Raw genomic sequence first — 18,590 nt, forward strand, 5'->3', positions numbered from 1 at the left:
AAGAACCCCCTCTTTGATTTTGATGAAAACCTGGATTTTTGTTCTGCCATCCATGGTTTTGATCTGTACTGTGTCTGTGATGAAGCATTTGCTTCCAATATTACCTGCACTTGTATTATTTCATCAGAACATTACCTTCTAAGTTATCAGGGACCTGCTCTACTTCTCAAGAGAGTAGAGTGGCCTTTAATGTACTTTTGGCAGCTCTTTCAGCACCTGTAAGTGCACCCCATTGACCTGTATGTGTCCAGTTTACATAAATTATCCCAAATTTGATCCTATTCTGTTTTTGAGTAGTACCATTTTTTTACCCAGGCTTTCCTGTTAGACACAGAGCCCTGTAGGCCACAGATTAAACTGTACTTGCAAAGATAATTTTTCAGTGTCAGACACATATTTTTCTAGACCTTTTATTGCTGTAAAAGAGCAGAAATAGAGGCCTAATTATTTTCCACTTCCATTGGGTGCTCATCTTCCTAATACTGTGCCTGAGTGTTGTTTCTGTATGCCTCCTCCTCTGTAGCCTGCTGCCTCTCCTGCCTGCTTCCTTAAATCCTGTAGTAGGAAGTGTTTGAAGATCTTTGATGACTAGTAACTTGAGGGAACTTGGCAGATATCAGGAGCACACACTAAAAAAGAGGCTCTTAAAATGTGATGCAGAAACACATTTTTTCCTGAATCTTTAAGTGTTGGATAAATCCTTATTTCTGTTGTGTGAGAGATAGATTTTCAAGTTTTTACTACACATTTTTGAAATATGCTATGTACCTGTGGTGAGACTTCTCTACATAATGAATAGCTTTTATCATATCCATTGCTATCTAAAGAATTCATTTGCATTAAAACTTTATGGATTTTTTTTTCTCCCAACAAATCACTGTCTAATAAAAGAAAATACTATCCCAAATAAACAGTTATGTAAAAGTTTTTCCTTCAAAGAAATTGCATCCTATAAGAGATAGGGTTTAGAATGTGCATTTATAAGGATTTTAAGCCAGTAGTTAATCTGATTAAGCAAAAGTACTAATTTTCTGAAAATTATTATTCATTAATTATTCTACCAGTATCATGAACATACAGCTATTTGAAACAGTTTTTTAGTTAAGCTACAAGGTATATTTTATGCTACCCAAGCGTTGCTTTATTTTTGTGGTTTGAAACTGCTGCCAATAGTCAAAGAAACACTAAAATCCAGGTTAAGAAACCTACTGCATTAAAAAAATACTAGCTTACCCTGCTATTAATGATAAATATTTCTGATTTTTTATGAGGGATGATCAGATCAAAGGGTTGGTAGAGACATTCTGTTCTTTTGCTCCAAGAGAGTGCAAAGAGCACAGCTGAGAACATTTTTACAGTCCTGTGCAGCTGGAACAAATGCACTTGACTGAATCTGCATATTATAAACACTTAAAGGAAACCATGCTTTCCCATTATTATTCTGACCTTGACTGTTTTTTTCCCCCTCAGCTGGTCTTCCATTAGGCATTTAGAATCTATCTCTAATATTTAGAAAAACACCTGCATATAACTCTTGAAAATGTTTTGAAGAATGCTTGTGATATTTACAAAACATTGTCATGAACTATTATTTCCAAGTTTAATCAAGTATTTATTTAACATAATTTTACAATTTTTACAATTTTATAAGAAATTTCTATATTGGCCAGAAAATGGTTATTTTGTGTATGGATGTATAAAATATTATTACCTGTTTGGTCTTTTCTGTTTCAGTTTTAGTTATGGTCTGAGAGAAGTCTTCCAGTTCCTCTGGTATTTTATTGTCATCTTCATGATCTCCATCAGAAGAGGGCCCAACTTTCCTTTTAGTTTTGGGTAAAATCAATTCCTGTAGATATTCTTCAAATTGAATATGGAAAATTCCTAATCTGTCTGTTATCTCTCGAGCACAAGTAGTTTTACCTGCTCCATGAACCCCAAGTAAACACACCCGTAAAGGAGGAGCCTACAGGAAAAAAACAGAATATTCTGTAACATTTTGGAGTGTACAATGCACCCACACCCTACTGTTTTTCACTTCAAAAATATCATGATTAAAAAATTAATCAAAAACCGGTCATATACTTTTGTATTTTAATGTCCCCAGGTTTTCTAGTGCTGTTATAACTAAACTACCTGCTCTCTGGAAACATGAAACAAATCTACTACTCTACTATCAGCAGGTAAAAATGAAACTTCATTAGACAGGTCTGGTAAATCTTCTGTTCTTTTGCCCTTTTCCAAGTTATAAAAAACCCACAAAACCTGCAATATTTGTAATTTGTTAAACACGTTTTAAGATTATTGTAAGCCTTTATAATCTTAATCTCTTTTCTGCTGTATTTGCATCATTAATTCACTGTGTTAATACAAATTTACATTAAAAATCACTAGGAAAGCCATGTGTTTTATTTGCTTCAAGGGCTTGCCTAATATATTGTCACTTAGGAAAAAAATCAGCCATAATAAACAAATCTAAATGGAAACAAAGTAGTTCTTTTAATCTGCTATTATCTGCTTTAAATAATTTTTAAGATTCTCACTTGTAGTGGTTCATTGTGAGCTACATACTCCTCAGGGTTCTTCAAAAATTTATCTCTGTACTCAGAAGTAGAAAAATAATAAATCTTTTCTTTATATTTAGCTGCATATTCCTGGAGTCCAGGGTAGAGGACAAAGTTCTCTTTCAGACTGACTGGACAAAAGTGGTTTGTGTCTCCCATATGCCTTTTCTTTTGCTGAATTGTTTCTTCATCCTGAAAATATGAAAATTTTAAAGAATTCAAGAGTTTTCTCAGATTAAGTAGATCAGATTAAATAACACCAAATATATTAACTGACAATTGAATTAGGGTGGTATTCTCAAAAATGTTTGCATGCTGAAAATAAGTCCAGGAAAATACACACTTTTTTAGATTCTGACTCAGAAAACAAACTGTCCAAGAGAATTACTCAGAAAAGAATTAAATTAAAAATATCATTAATATCATAGTTAGCCATTGAGGATCAAAATTAGCATAGAAGTATCTATGATAAAATTTTTTCCTACTGTGTTTTTGAAACTGATCTCTTTAAATGTAGACCTCTTCAGAATATACAGTGAGAGCTGGTGTTATGAAGTCAGATTACTTATCCAGTAAAGGTAATTTCTAAAAAATATATTCAATACTGCTCACTCAATCTGTAGATATCCTGTACTGCTAAATTTGGGGATGGGAATCTTCCAATATAGGATGAAAATAGAAAGGCAAACCTAGACCTCTAATTTCATTAAAGTGGGTGTGTGAAAATTATCAATAGCTGAAATGGAATAGGACTCATCATCTTCTGATGTTTATATGATGGCTCATGGAATCATTGTTATCTGACAGAAATCAAAGTTCACATTTATTTCTTTCATAAACCTCTTCTTGCCATCTAGCAAAACTAGGTACAGTCATTCTCTCTATTAGCATAGGGGTATTTGAGCTTCTTGCTGTAGTAAAACTACTATCTGCCGCAACACATAAATGTGCTGAAAGTGTTCTTGAAGCACATGCTAATATTTATTTTTTAAGAAGACTTCAACTGGATTAAAAAAGAAATCAGGATCAAGCAAAATCTGTCTTCTCTGAGGTTATGTTCAAACTCAAAATAAAGGAGCTATAATAAAAGCATAAACAGTAAACCTGGCATGCTTACTTCTTCCACTTCTCCCTCTTCCCCTTTCTCTTCCTTTTCTTCACCTTCCTCTTCCTCATTTGTCGCTTCAGCATCCAGATCTTGTGCTTCCTCCTCTAAGTCTTCATCAGATAATTCCCAGCCATAATATTTAAAAGGTTCTGAAAAGGTTAAGGGTTTTTTTCTGTTTTAATAGTTATCCTTTGGCTATACCAGAATATATTCTCTTTGTCCATGAAAGTAGGCGCATACATGGAAGAAAATATTTCCAACTGCATCTTGCATTTCTTCTACTCAGGGACAAAATGTTCTCCCCAGATGTGGAAATTACTATATTGCCTCCTCCAAAAATGGAAATTCTACAGGTTGTTTTTGGTTGAAGTAAATTGTATTTTCAGTGGGAACTAGTATTACAAAAGTATTATACAAACAAGTGCAGATAGTACCATTCTGTTTAAAAGAGGTTTTTTTTTACTGTTACTTGTTGGGAAAAATCATCACTCAAATTTCAGTTTATTATAGAAACAAAACAATAGATGTTTTGGTTAATAAAACACTTGATTTGTAGGAATAATAGGAAAAATGTAGTATTATTTATCTCCAGTGCTCAAAATTCTGCAAGACCACACAAATGAAGAAATGCACTTTGCCAAAGAAATATTAATTTAAAAATAATTAATGTAAAATTCAGTTCTGAAATACAGTCTGTGCAGGTGGTTAGATTAGATAATTACACACCCTAAAAGTCTCACTAATCCAATGAATATTACATTAATGAACCTTCACTATCTGTCCATGTCTCAAACCAGTATTCTGGCATGCACAGATAGAACAAGTAACTGCAGAAATGTGCTTTCAGAATGTTTAGGGAGCTATTATGCACTTATTTGCATAGCTATATTACATATATATTTCAAATATCTATATTTTCCCCACTCTTAGATGTCTGAAAGGCTGCTATTGTACTTTTCAGCTCAGAGAACTCAGAGAACACAATATGACCCTCTTCATATTAGCAATATCAAACTGAGTATAATCTACTCCCTAATTTGCTCATCACATGAATTATCCAAAATCCCTCTTGGTAGTTAAAGTGCCAATCACATAAACAGTATTACTTACTTTCCATAACCAGAATAGTTTGATTAAGCAGACTTTCTGGTGTTTGCTCAGCAATCTCTAAAACAACCACCTGAACTTGAGAAGACTTCCTGATTTTTGATTCCACTTTTTCCCAATCATTCATGAAAAGGTCAATCTTCATTTTAATTGTTTTCATTTCTTCTGTATCTGGAAAAACATCCTCTGCAAATTCAGGTTGCATAATTTCTGAAAATCAAATAATGTAAAATAGGCAATGCTCTTCTAAATTTTTTTACATTTAAAAACTATCATTATGCTGTAGGACTATTTTTATATTGCTCAAATATGGTGGCATACCTTTTAATGCTTCTTCCTCCCCATAATTATGAATTACTATACTAGTAGTTTACAAAGACACTTCATAAACTCCCAGTTTAATTATGTTCATACTCTAACACTGAGGCTTCTCTAAGAAAATAAATGAAGTCAAGTTGCTGAACTATATTTGTATATGGTTATTTAAATCAGCACTCAAAATAAATATGACTCTTTCTGCAAAGAAATACAATACAGAATATATTAATCTAAAAATTATGATTCAGTGATGAACAGCTTTTGACAGACTCTCCATATAGTCATGCCTCATGCCAGTATGGGGAAAATTGGAATGAACAAATATATGGAAAGAAAGTTAAAAAATCTTAAAATGACTTCCCTCTCTAAATACTGGAACTGGGAAACTCCCACAGGAAATTCTTGCTTTAATGAAGCCATGTCTGCATACAATCACTTGTTTAGTAATTGAAAGAGAGAATACTTTAATCTCTTAAGAAACATGCAGAAATTTGTAGTGTCTGTTGTTTCAGATCAGTCCAAGCCTGTTTCCCAACACTGTCTCACAGACAGCTGACAGGAGCTAGAGACTGAAAGGATGCATTAATATAAATAAGAAAGTCACTGGTACTACACATTGTAAATATGACAAAACCATACCAAACGTGTTGTCATACTCTGTAAGCATATAAACAAGGGGTTAGTTTCTTCCACCACAATTTCTTGCTGAAGAAGACAGATGGAATTCAGAACTTGATATTGACAGCTGCTGTTGAATTTGAAACTTGGTATTTACAACAGATATGGAATTAAAAACTTGATATTGACACATTAAAAAATGTTCCAATTAGGAGCCAGATAGGACTGCAATTACTATCCATTCATACACTGTTAGACCCTGAAAGTCCTGAGACAAAGTCCTATCTCAGCTAGAAGATGATACCCAAGTGCCTATATGACTCCATAAAGACCTTGTTGCTGGCAACAGCAATGTGGTGTTGATGCTGCTGTTCCCAATCTCAGCACTCATTTAATTTTCATCTCTGATTGTCTTTATTTCTTATGTTCTGTTAATAAGTGATGTCAGCTAACAGACAGAAAAACAGTTGAAAGCAGTGAGTTAAATGATCTGATATTACTCTAAGTTTGCTGGGACTTACAGCATATGCTGTGGTTTTTTTCTTGACAGAAACAAAGATACAAGAAAAAATTTTATCAGTGAATGGAATAATTTTCTATTTTGCCAAAATTTTCCACTTCTCTTGTTGTTCCTTTCTTGTTTTTAGTTTGAAAGAGCATGAAGAGATTTTGAAACATACTCAGTCTATTCCAATGAACTTCAACAGATTTTTTACATAAAAAAGGATGATTACTACTCTTCTTCTGTATGTAACGCCTTACATGAATAAAGCAGAGCTATCACTAAAAATGAAAGTCCTTTGTAACGCCTTATATGTAAAAAACTTTGACTACTTTCTCAAAAATACAAAAAACTTCAAAACATTAAAATGCCAATGCTTTATGGTCACTCTGGCATTAAGCAGGCCAATGCTCACTCGGTCAAATTTCAGCTCTGTAACAGTCATTTTGAGTTTTTCCCTGAAAAATCCAAACAATTGTTTTGGCTTATGAAGGGTTAGATTGCCCTGTTACAATTTTCTTCATTAAGAAAACATACTTCCTCCCAGAAGCAAGTATCTCTCAATCTCCTCTTGTGGACTGTTGAAGAAATTTGAAAATGAAACATTGAATTTTCCAAAATAGAGCCAAAAGGCAAAAAGTGTATAATGCCACAGGACTTCAGAGATTTGGCAGGAAACAGATTGAAATGTAATGGTCAGAGAAAAGATGCTGCCTAATTTTTGTGTAATATTCTACCAACTAAAGCATCACCTCAAAGTGCCAGTATCAGCTAGGATATGCAAGTGCCTTCAGAACAAGGACCATATCTAACACACCTTCTTTTGAAATTCCTTCATGGCCCACTAAGGTTGGTCCCTCACTAGTTTGCTACTTGTGCCTTCTACAACCCTTTAGTCCATACATGAAATCAGGCACTTTAGAGGTAGTATGGGAGTTTGAGTACTGCTATGTCTACATCTTTTTAAAGGTCTGTATGCCAATGTGTAGCTCTCTAGAAATATGCTAAATTTATAAATACTTACATGCTTTTCATAATTTTATTCTTCTACTTTTGACATTGAAACTTTTATTCTCTCAATATCACCATTTACCTGAACTATATCCATGATTAACTGAGGTTTGAAGCAAATTGGTCTCTATAGCAATTCATGTGCTGGCTCAGGGACCTGAGGACATCCCCAGGCCTGGCTGTCCCTACCCAGCCCCCTGGGGTTTCCCCCACCTGCCCAGAGCCCAGGACCCCTTGTCAGCCCTCAGGGCTGTCAGCCCCCACTCCAGCCATACCATTGCACAGCCAAGGTAAACTGCAGAACTATTAATAAATAAGCATTTCGACAAGTATTTTTGTGATCTTTTATAACAACCAATATATAATACATCTTCCCCCATTTTTTTTTAGTTTTGAACAACACATCTATTGGACTGACACCTTGGTGGCTAACCTTCCTCTTATTTGATTATTAGCCTAAACATAAAGTGCAAAAGGGAATATCATTAAGGAGAGACATCTTGCAGATTTCAAATAGTTTGATCTTGAATTAGAAATAATGTTTTCCCTTGAAAAGGCTTAAAAACATTTGCATTTTACTAAACTAGACATTCATTCTTTATAAGTCATTACATATGCCCTGAAATTACATTTTTGCTTCTTGCCATGATTCTAAATTAGAACATAAATATACCTTTTTATGTACATTAAAAGATGTTGTGCAAATGGTACCACTAATGATGTTGCATTCTACAGTGATATATCCCAAAGGAGACAGAGATTTAGCTAGGTAAAACCTGCTTAAATTTGGGCAGCTCTAATGCAATATGTAATGGTGACTCCCTTAGGAACACAGATTTTAAGAAACTAAGGAAAGGATACATTAATAAGTGGGTTACACTAACTGTTGCTTGCACATGTTATCCCTGGCACAGTCACACTGCAGAAATCATATGTGCTGCCTTGTGAACCACAGCTCCGCTCACAGTAGTAACACAAGGAAGATGAGGGCTGGCTGGATCTGGCTTTCAACAGATCATTTTACAGTCCAGCCCTTTAAAAACCTCTCAGTTCTCAGCAGATCATGCCATTTTAGAAATATACAAGCAGAACAAGAGATTTAAATCAATATTTGGCATCATCTGAGACAGAATATTGAAAATGGCAATGAATCCATTTAATAGAGTAGTTCATAGAGTAGTTTATCTCAAATGCACTTAGAATTCATGTGACCTCTTCTGACAAGCCATATTTAGCAAAGGATGGACCAGCATGTGTTCCAGCTTTGTTTTGCTGTTTCAGACACATAATTCCAACAGAAAACCTCTATCCAGAAGATTTTGTTGCTTAAGGAAGCATATCCAGCAGCTACTATTGCATACTTACAGAACCTTTAGATTACTCAGGTCTAAGTGAACTGGAGAAACTCTCCCCTGGAAAGAGGGGAGTGGTAACAAAAGAAAAAAAGGTTTACATTGCCAGTGAAAAGAGACAGACCAAAAATCAGACAACCCAAAACTCATTTGGTTTTGGTTCAGGTATTTGAACCTTATTATGACAAAAATGTTGCCTTCCTGACATTTACTTTGTCTCAGGGACCAAATAAGGCAATGTACCTTCGCCATTAGATACAAATTATAATAACTCTGCTTGGTGAGGTTACTTACAGTGAGAAGATTTTTTTTTTTTAAATTAAAAACATAGTCAAGAAAAATACATGAAAAGACAGCAGTGCTTTAAAAATAAATTATATAAAAATGCAAACAAGGAGGTGGCCTTTTACCTAACAGTACTGTTCTTAATTTAATTTTATTATCACAGTGGTGATAGGTAACAATCTTCCCCAGCCTTAAATCTTGGGCTTTTGTAGGGAATGCCTACATACCAATCCCTCATATTTTGCTTTGCATGTTCTGTGCTTTAACTGAGCATTGTTACCATAGAGACAAACAATCCTTGAAGGTTATCTGTCCCCACATTCTCTAGTGAATTGTTGGGCAAAGAGAGCCTTTTATATGTTAGTATTTGTGACTTTTTCTTCCCTCAGTCCATATACAACATCAAAAAAGATTAAAAAGTCCTTATTTTCTCCTCATTGAAACACTGCCAAAGCTGACACAGACACACCAGAAGCCAGCACATGCTTCTTCATTAGAGCTTAACTAGCAAAATAAACAGAAAGGCAAAATATATGATAAGAGTGACACTTTGATTTCTTGGAACTGATCTGTATTTCATTATTAATGTATTTTCAGTTGCCTTTTTGAAACAGACTGTATTTTTTTTTATACAGAATTTTAATTTCTTACTTATAAATATACATTGCCAAATAATCTCTAGCATATTACAGTGAAATACACTCTACAGACAAACTTATATTGTATGTGCCGTTTTTTTTTTTTAATTGGAAAGAAAACTTTGGTTTACAGATAAAGTTGATTCTTTCTAATGCATAAAAATATGTATATTAACAACTTTCTATTAAAAAAAATGGTTTATATTTGATTTAGTTCTGGTTTGTTCTTTAAAATATTTTTTAAATTCTAGCAGATAAAAACTAAAATGTATACTTTAAAAACTAAAGCCAACCATCCATTAAAGATGAGTTGCTTTCAAAGTGTTTTTTGAGAGAAAATCGTTACAAGATTTCATATACCTTTTCACTAGCTTATGGTTCTATTCAATTTACAAGACTGGTAATGGATAGGGTCAAGGAAGACAAATTGACAGACATTAAGTGAAGTAAATTAAGAGGATGTCCTTTGTCTTATTATGTTCAGAAAGTGACAAGAACTTCCAGAAAGACTGATAGCTTTAATAATAGGATTTTTTTCTTTTTTCTGCAAAACATTGCATAGTTGTTCTCTACCAATATTCATTAGTCTTTATTTATCTGAATGAGAGACTAAAAGAATTTAAGACCTGAAGGTATTTGGGATTCAACTAAGGAAGCTGTTCTTAAGCTTTCTGTTTTTTAAATTTTGATATTTCTCTGCCCAAAATGCTGGGAGTACAGGTATTAGAATCAAATTATCACATCTGATTTATGAAGGACAGCAGAAAGTGGCTTTGAAGATCATGCAGCTTTGCTCAAACACTGAACAAACTGTGAAGGTAATATCACTAGAGCTTGCTTTGAAGTTTGCCGTACAAGTAGTTTGCAATCTCTCATCTCCAGTTTAATAAACTGTCCTTGTCCAAACTCTCTCTCTGAAAAGCCTCCAGTTAAAAGTAGGGGAAAGCACAAACCAGGATGCAAGTCAGTCAAGAAAAGCAAAGGAAATATATTTAGAGTCTGTAGGACTGAGCACATATCATCTGCCTGGTAAATGTTATAATTACAATTGATTCCAAAAAGTATTTATCTTCAAAGACTAAATAGGAAATGCACTAACATAAACAGGCTTAATTATTTTTTGCTGTTGTTGTCTCAAATATCTTACTGAATTTAACATGATGATAAAAATAAAAAAGCATGAAAATATAATAAAAGCCCAAGAAAAGGGTATTGATTCAACCCTCCACCATCTGTAATGAGAAAGAAGATCAATATTAAAGAGCTGGGATTCAATATTAAATTAAAGAGTATATAACTAATACTGATCTTAACAGCTGTGAAAGCACAAGCATGAGAGATGACATCTGGAATTATAAGCCCAACTACCAATTTATCTTTGCCAAGAACTTCTGCCCAAATAGCATGAGCAGCAGAAAAGACATTAGTGAAGATGAGTTTGTATGAACACACCAGCCTGAAATACTGAGGCATAAGCATGTGTGCTTCAGTTGAGTTTGCTATAGAAAGGAAGCAATCTCTGGCAGAAATGTGGCAGGAAAAGAATATGCCAAGTATTACTTCAGCAAGATTGGAGTGAACCCACAGATCCACTTGAAGCTGAGAACTCCTCTACAACAGCTGAAATATAGTCTCATGAATTGATATAGCTCGTATAGTCATACTCATGCAAAGCTTCTGCAAAAGCTTTGCAGTGTATAAAGTAAATAAAGTAAGAAATTCCTGAAAAATCCCTCAGAATAATTGTGTAAAAGGACATGAAAAATACATAGGAGGCTTTAATTTTCAGTGAGAAAATACAAGCAAGAGTTACCACATGAATTGACTTCTGTATCTTTAGCAGACATTTCAGCATTGAACTTAGCTTCTTAACTCATTTAAATACATTTGTTAGATTTACATGAAGTCTCCTTCTCCAGTTACTTTACTCCTATTAAGACATGTAACTTGTTCATTACTGAAAATATTTTTTGCTTTTAAACACAGACAATATTATAAACTTGAATATATTCAGTGCTGAAGCAATCCCAGATTCCACTGACATTACAAAAACAGTGATTATTAAAATGTGCATCTATTTATATAGAATAGAATAGAATAGAATAGAATAGAATAGAATAGAACTGTTTCAGTTGGAAGGGACCTACAATGATCATTTACTGCTCATCAACTGAGCAATCCAGGGCTGACCAAAAGTTTAAGCATGTTATTAGTGGCATTTCCTAAATGTTTCTTAAATGGTCTGGGGCATCAGTCACATCTCTAGGAATCCTGTTCTGGTGTTTGGCCATATTCTTGGTAAAGAAACACTTCCTGATGACCAATCTAAGCCTCTCCTGGGCACCTTTGAGCCATTCCCATAGGATACCACATATGAGAGACCAAAAGAGTATGATTTGGGCTCTGGAGTATTTTTATAAGCTATCTTTTTTATATTATAACTGCTACATATTATAAAAACCCAACAAATTGTGAACACGTGAACTGTCAACATTTATATTGTTGTAAAGATATATCACATGGGAGAAAAGCTGCAGTCAATGTACTGATGGCACTACATGTGAAATGAAACTAAGTCAGGCTAAGAGCAGCATGACTGAAGTGTTTTGGTGAGTCAGTGTTTGATTATTGAAATAAAATTTAGGCATAGGAAAACATTATTTTCTCTGAACATGGACTTAACATGCCTTAAGACCACGTGATTATTATTACTTCTATAATTAATAAATGTTGTTTTGATGTACTCAGAGCAAAATTAGTTAGATATTCAAAACTACCATGAACTTTGGTATTTGAGACACAGATGATAAAGTATCTTTGTAGAAGTCTTTATATTTAATACTATAGGATTTATTCACTTTAGAAAAGAGCTATGTGTTTTATTAGAAACTATAAAAAGTTATAATGTGGATTTTTAAAAAAGCTTACATGAATTTAAAGAATTCTAGAAAGCTACAGTATTTTTTTCACAGAATAGGTGAAATGTTACCTCATTAAAAATTAAAAGAATGCTATCTTATTCAGTCTATCTTATACTGCCTTTACAACTTAGGCCTTGTTATATATATGTAAAATAAATGCCAGACTAGGTCAGGAAAGAAAATGTATAAGAGACATAGTGGTAATACAGAACTTAAACTTGGCCATAGTAATTTTGTATAGAAACCAGTACGTTATGTTTGAAAGAAAAACAGTAATAGATCCTTGATGAGAAAAAAAAAAAAAAAAGTGGGAATTCATGCCCTTCATGTTTTAATTTCATCTCCAGGCCTTGGGTGATAATTTAGGCTATGAATGGGAAATCTTGAGACTGTATAGTAGAGAAAGAAAATACTCTGAAGTTCCCAACATAGTTCTTAATATAGAGACAGATATTTATGCATGGCAATTCATTGTGACAGGAGATCCATATCAGACAGAAACATTCTTCTAAGAAAATAGGCAGGGATTAAAGAAGGCTAAAAGGGAAATAAAACCCTGCAGCTTTTGGGACTATTGAGGTTCAAACCATTGAAACTAACTGGAACTATCTCCAAACCTCAATTCAACTGACAGAATCTGAGGTGCAAAAATCCAGCCTATTTGTGACAGCTGGTCTTCTGCCAAAATCTCACTCCTTACAGATTATTCACTTCTGCCCAGGACAATTATATTTTTTCTGCTGGAAACTAAGTATAACAGAATTCTGACATAAAGTAGGATCTTTAAAAGAAACAAAAAAATATGTGGTTATGTCAACATAGAAAGCAACAAAGTAAGAGCATCTTTACCCAAAATATTTTATTTATGGTGTTACTAGAGAGGAAACCTCATGTAATACACAGAATTGCATTTGTTTTTATGGTGTTAAATTATGTTGTTAAAGACTAATCTCCATAAGCACAAAGGAGGGGAGAAACAATGACAGATGGGTGAACCCCTAAAACTTAATCACAACAAATATAACCTTGACACCTTGACTTGCCACCCCTCGGGGCCATTAGAAGATGATGATGAAGGCATTGTCTGGGTGTGAAACCTATTGAGATGGGTCACCCTGAGAAGCTCTCTGGATGAGGTGTTTTCCTGCCTACAGGGCATGAGATTCATTAGGGGATGCCTAGGGAAAAGCAGCTTGGGATTGTGGGAGATTTATAATATTAGGAAGCTTTTCTGAGAAGGCAAGGAGAAGTAAAGATCAAAGTGGACTGGAGAGAAACTAGCATGGATAATAGAGTAAGAAGAGGATGAAAGGGGAAATGGGAATATATGCTCAGACTTATTGCATGGTCCTAGGGACATGGAGCTGCAGCTGCCCCACCTCTGCTGGGCTTCTGGATTCAGAAATTCATAATGTGTGTTTCTATCAGATTGAGCAATTACTAATGCATGTTAAGAGACCCATTGCTGAACTGAGTTCCATTCCCTTTTAATTACTTCAGGCTGAGCTTACTGGAGGAAGACCAGAAAATCAGACAATTTTGTGATTTTTTCATTAACTATTGACTAAGTTCCAGCAAGGTTTTGTAACTTTTAAAGAGCTACAGATTTTTTGATGAATAGTTTCAAGACAGTTAATAAACCACTTAGAAAAGTTACCAAAGGAGATAGAATCCCATCCTTTGGATTTATTGAAAACTGCAACAGTGATGGCTGATTTACTGGAAATAATTTCTATTCTGTAACATCCATGAGGATGGATGTTACACAAAGAATTAAGTGCCTGTACCAGCAAAGAGAGTAACAAAATGTCATTTTTCTAGATGCTGAATGTAAAAAAGGAAATCAAAATTGGAAAATCAAACCACTAAAAGATTGAAACACCTAATTAGATCAGAAGTCAAATGATACACACCTTTCCCCTCAGCAGCAGCTGAAGACTGATCTTCCTCTGATGTCAGTGTTTCTTCCATTCCTCCTCTGGAAATAAAAGTTTATTTATCTTAAGACCTTTATAAATATTACTAAAGCAAGTTGCAGATATATTAAATATAAAGATGTGGAAATATAATTTCAGTTGTAAAAAAAAAAAAAATCGTATGTACTGTATTACCTAAAATGTTCTTGTCTCATTGCTTTAAAAGGTTGGACTAATGAAAGGCTAATGAAAAAGCATTTAGAAAAATATTTTACTGCCACCATAGGTACTGACATAAATGTAATATTCCTCAAAGACAAGAGATATTGGATTATTTCCTACATATGATAACTAGTCTTAGTGTAGTACTTTAGTTAATTTGTGTGATAAATGCACTTTAACACAAACTGAGGCTAGAATTTTCTTGTGTTCATTTTATATATTCAGATATTTGGAATATTTTACCTTGCATCATCTTCTTTCTTTTCTAATGCTTCATCTATTGGTCTTTCCAAAATCTTAGAGTTATTTTCATTCCTACTTGCTAGGTATGCTCTGCGTAGTATACAGGCTCCTGCAGCACAATTACATGTACAATTACATGCACAATTACAGTAATGACTTTAATCTGTATAAAACTAAAGTAATTTGATTTGGAATATCAAATAATAAATTACTGACAACTTTCTTTTAAAGTCAGCAAAAAGTATATATACCACAGAAATGTTATTATGCTGTTGATTTCTACATTTTAGAGCTTTTTTTTTTCAATTTAAAGCATCTAAAGACTGAATCTGAGATATTGGAAGGTTATGAAGGCTATAAAGGGAGACAGAACTGAGATTATTTATCTTATACTTTCATATATCATGTGTTATTCTGACATTTATTTTATTTGCAAGTGTAAAAAGAATGCTATTAAGAAACTAATGAAAAACATTCAAATAAAAATATAATAATGTGCATACCTCCATTACTGCTGCTGTTTGGCAGAAATTAAGCATATGCTGAAATCAGGAACTACTAGGAACTCTACTGATTTATTTACTTTGACAAATGGATTTATATATGGCTGTGTGCTGAAACCTATTTTCATCAGTGGACTTTTGAGAGTTTAGATTAGGTCGGGAAACAGTTTACAAAGTAATGACTCAATTGCTGTGAAAATGTAAACTTCTCAACTACATAACTATTTAAATGACAGAAACAAGTGGGAATCAAGTAGAGTCAATACAATTGTGCAAATAAAAAGAATAAAGTGAAACAAAATAGCTAAATCAAAGGAAATGTATCCATAAGCAAGCTACATTTTTTAGCCAAAATTTTATACTACCAAGAGTATTAAAATAGGTTGTTCAGATTAGAGCAAGTAATTAAGAGCTAGGTTTTGAGAACTAGTGGAAATGGCAGAGAGGTGTATTTTGCAGGAAGCAAGCACATAATAGGAAGGCTCTAGAGAGGCCTTAATTTTAAAGCCTCTGCTATGAATACCCAAATTCTTCCCTCCACAAAATAAAAAATAAAAAATAATAAAGGAGCAGTTACTGACCAGTTTTCAACACGGTTGTCATGAAAAATTATGTGATTCCAAAATATCTAGATTAAAACATTTCAGGGATGATGAGACAACCTTTTCTTCTATCCAGCTAATTACTAATTTGTTGAGTTCTGAGAAGTGAAGACAAATTTAATATCATTCTGAAAGCATCTCTTACACCTCAGTGGTCCCACTGCAGTACAGGCTAGAGTATTATTTATTAAGCTTATTATTTTGCACACAATATTGACATTTCATTACCATATGCCGACAGGAAAGAGATGCTTTCTGTGGTTGTATGAAAGGACAATGCATTGTGTCCCAGAAACTAGGTTGATGAACATTTCAATAAGCTTGGAATAGCTGGGAAGCAAAGATGAGGCATGGAAATGCTATTTGCCCCTACATTCTTTCCAAAAGTGTCTGACATAAAGTCTTGAGTGACAGCTTCTGCAAATATGGTTTTCTGACAAACACTGGATCTGGAACTTCCTCATAGAAATGTTCAGCCAGTATTCTGTCTGTGTATGAACTCTGGCCACACTGAAACACTTTTACTTACAAAATTTCACAAAGTTGTGTGACTAAGTAGTTTAGGTACTATTCCTGAATTGTGAGGATGATTTGCTGATCACTTGAAACACTTCTGAAAAGTTGGGGGTTTTTAAAATAAGAAATCTGTTCTTAGTAAACTGCGGAACCTTGATTTTCTCAGGTTGATTTTTATATTCAGGGACAAGGGTTTGAAAAGACCTCTAGCCTGATTCCAATGCTGGGCACCTAACGAGCTTTCTTGAACTATATGTGAATAGACCCATCATGCCTTTCTTCAATGGAAGTTTCTGCCACTGCAAGATTTTTTGATAATGAACTGGGTTGAACAGGTAATGATCAAACATTGCTAAAGATCAATTAAACTTGTGGTGCGTATGAATCAAGGAAATATGATCCATGAGGACATAATTTGACAGACAAAGTTTTAACAGTACATGAACGTGTTCAGTTATCGATGTCTGGTGCCAATCTTCCTTTTGGCTGGAAAGAATAAAGTAAAAATCCCTTACTCTGAATTAATGGATACTAAGCCATTGTACCCATCTGGGTAGGCAGTTACTGGGGTTTATTGCTGGACCCAGAATGGAGAACAGGATACACCTGCATACAAGTATCTTCCCCCTTGCTTTTTCTTCAAGCTGAGAAATTTCATACCTCTAACCTGATTTTGCAAATGGGAAAAGCAACGCAGAGAAATCTGACCAACAGCCACATCACAAGGTGGTGGCCAGCCAGCCAAAGAATACAAAAATCTGATGCTACAAGAGTCTACTGTTTTTTCCTGCTGAGAAGAAAAATGAAAACTGATTTAAAATGGGAGGAATCTTCTTTACTGTTATAGCAAAGTATTCCTGGTTTAAATTCTGTGTAATTCCCTTACTGCAAATTATAAGAAATTGTGGTACTCTTCATTCACTGGATCAATCATTCTCCAGATCCCTGAGCTTTATAAATGGGACATAACTACTAGTTTTTCTCATAAGTATGTTTTATATACAGCTATCAAAACAGAAAAAAATAAAGAAAATATAAAGTTGCATTAGGGTGCATTTACTAACCATCTTTTTGTGTATCCTTCAGACAGACAACAGTGTCAGGTAGAAGTCCTTTCTCTGATAAAGCTGACCAGTGGTCTTCTGACAGAGGGTAGTTATCCACTACCCACCCTCCTCTTTCTGAAGCACCAGGAAACCTGTCTTTGTTTGTCTTCATAAGCTGTTAGAAAATGTCACATTCAGGAATATAAAAAGACATAAGTCAGCTGTACAAAAAAGAATGCACAATACAAAATTACTTCCTAAATGCTATGATTTTTCCTTATTGTAATTTCAAGTCAATAAAAAGACATTTATAACTTTATATGTCTGAATGAAATGAAAAACATTTTAAAATATAAGAGACTAATGTAATAGTGATTTTTAAAGCTTGCCTATAAAGAATTTACACTCCAGTTTCAATAGTTACATGCCATTGAACAAATTCAAAACATTTCAAGATTCTAGGATAAATCTTCATAAACAATTATTTTCAAGCTCTTACATCTGGTGTTCAGTTCTTTAATAGTGACTACAAATATGAGAATAGAGCAGACAATGATCTGTCAGACAATTCTCCCAGCCATTAAAAATGTAGCTCAGGTAATTTGAAAGACAGAAATAATTTCTGTATAAGCGTGTGAATATATATACATACATGCACAAACATATTTTTATTATATATAAAGGTCTATAAAATAGTCCTCATTAGATTTGTCTTTCACATGATCTTCCTCAGTGTCTCCTCAATCCTATGTAAGCTTTCGGGCTATGTGATATAAATGAAACTGATCTCTCAAATGGAAAAATTAAGAATATATATGGGTAGTGCATAACCTATTACAAGTTGCTCTTAGGAAAATAGTACTTTGCTAGATAGTACTTGTAGTCTCACCCCTGCAATAGCTCCCTCCAGAGCTTCAGCATATATTTGAGGTGACATTGTATCTTCAGAGAATGACACACTTTTCATGGCTTCTACCATGGCTTGAACTTCTGGGTGGTCAGCAGTTATCTCCGGTATTTCTAACAACATAGATATTTTTTAAATGCACTTGACATAGAAATTAGAAATTAGGACTTAAATAAAGCATTATATCATAACTTCAGCACAGCAGTCATTT

At 34.0% G+C, this 18,590-nt stretch overlaps 1 protein-coding gene across 12 annotated transcripts in view; it reads right to left on the reverse strand.

Annotated features, from left to right (window-relative positions):
- The window catches only part of AK9 (adenylate kinase 9), a 59,181-nt gene that overhangs the window by 20,272 nt on the left and 20,319 nt on the right, over nucleotides 1–18,590 (reverse strand). For 10 of the 12 annotated variants that reach the window (XR_004148051.3, XM_085574959.1, XM_085574960.1 and 7 more), the window contains 8 exons: nucleotides 18,362–18,492; nucleotides 17,491–17,647; nucleotides 14,806–14,914; nucleotides 14,338–14,402; nucleotides 4,783–4,989; nucleotides 3,682–3,821; nucleotides 2,544–2,756; nucleotides 1,712–1,966 (listed from right to left, as the gene is read on the reverse strand). Coding sequence is in view for 11 of the 12 variants with exons in the window: in XM_085574959.1 (XP_085431085.1) it covers nucleotides 1,712–1,966; nucleotides 2,544–2,756; nucleotides 3,682–3,821; nucleotides 4,783–4,989; nucleotides 14,338–14,402; nucleotides 14,806–14,914; nucleotides 17,491–17,647; nucleotides 18,362–18,492 (1,277 nt within the window). In the remaining variant the exon portion in view is untranslated. The remainder of the gene's footprint in view (nucleotides 1–1,711; nucleotides 1,967–2,543; nucleotides 2,757–3,681; nucleotides 3,822–4,782; nucleotides 4,990–14,337; nucleotides 14,403–14,805; nucleotides 14,915–17,490; nucleotides 17,648–18,361; nucleotides 18,493–18,590) is intronic. The other 2 variants (XM_077782275.2, XM_085574961.1) reach the window with 2 other exon arrangements.

This window comes from Lonchura striata, chromosome 3, assembly GCF_050655825.1.
Source record: "Lonchura striata isolate lonStrDom1 chromosome 3, ASM5065582v1, whole genome shotgun sequence".
NCBI classification, from domain to species: Eukaryota; Metazoa; Chordata; class Aves; order Passeriformes; family Estrildidae; genus Lonchura; species Lonchura striata.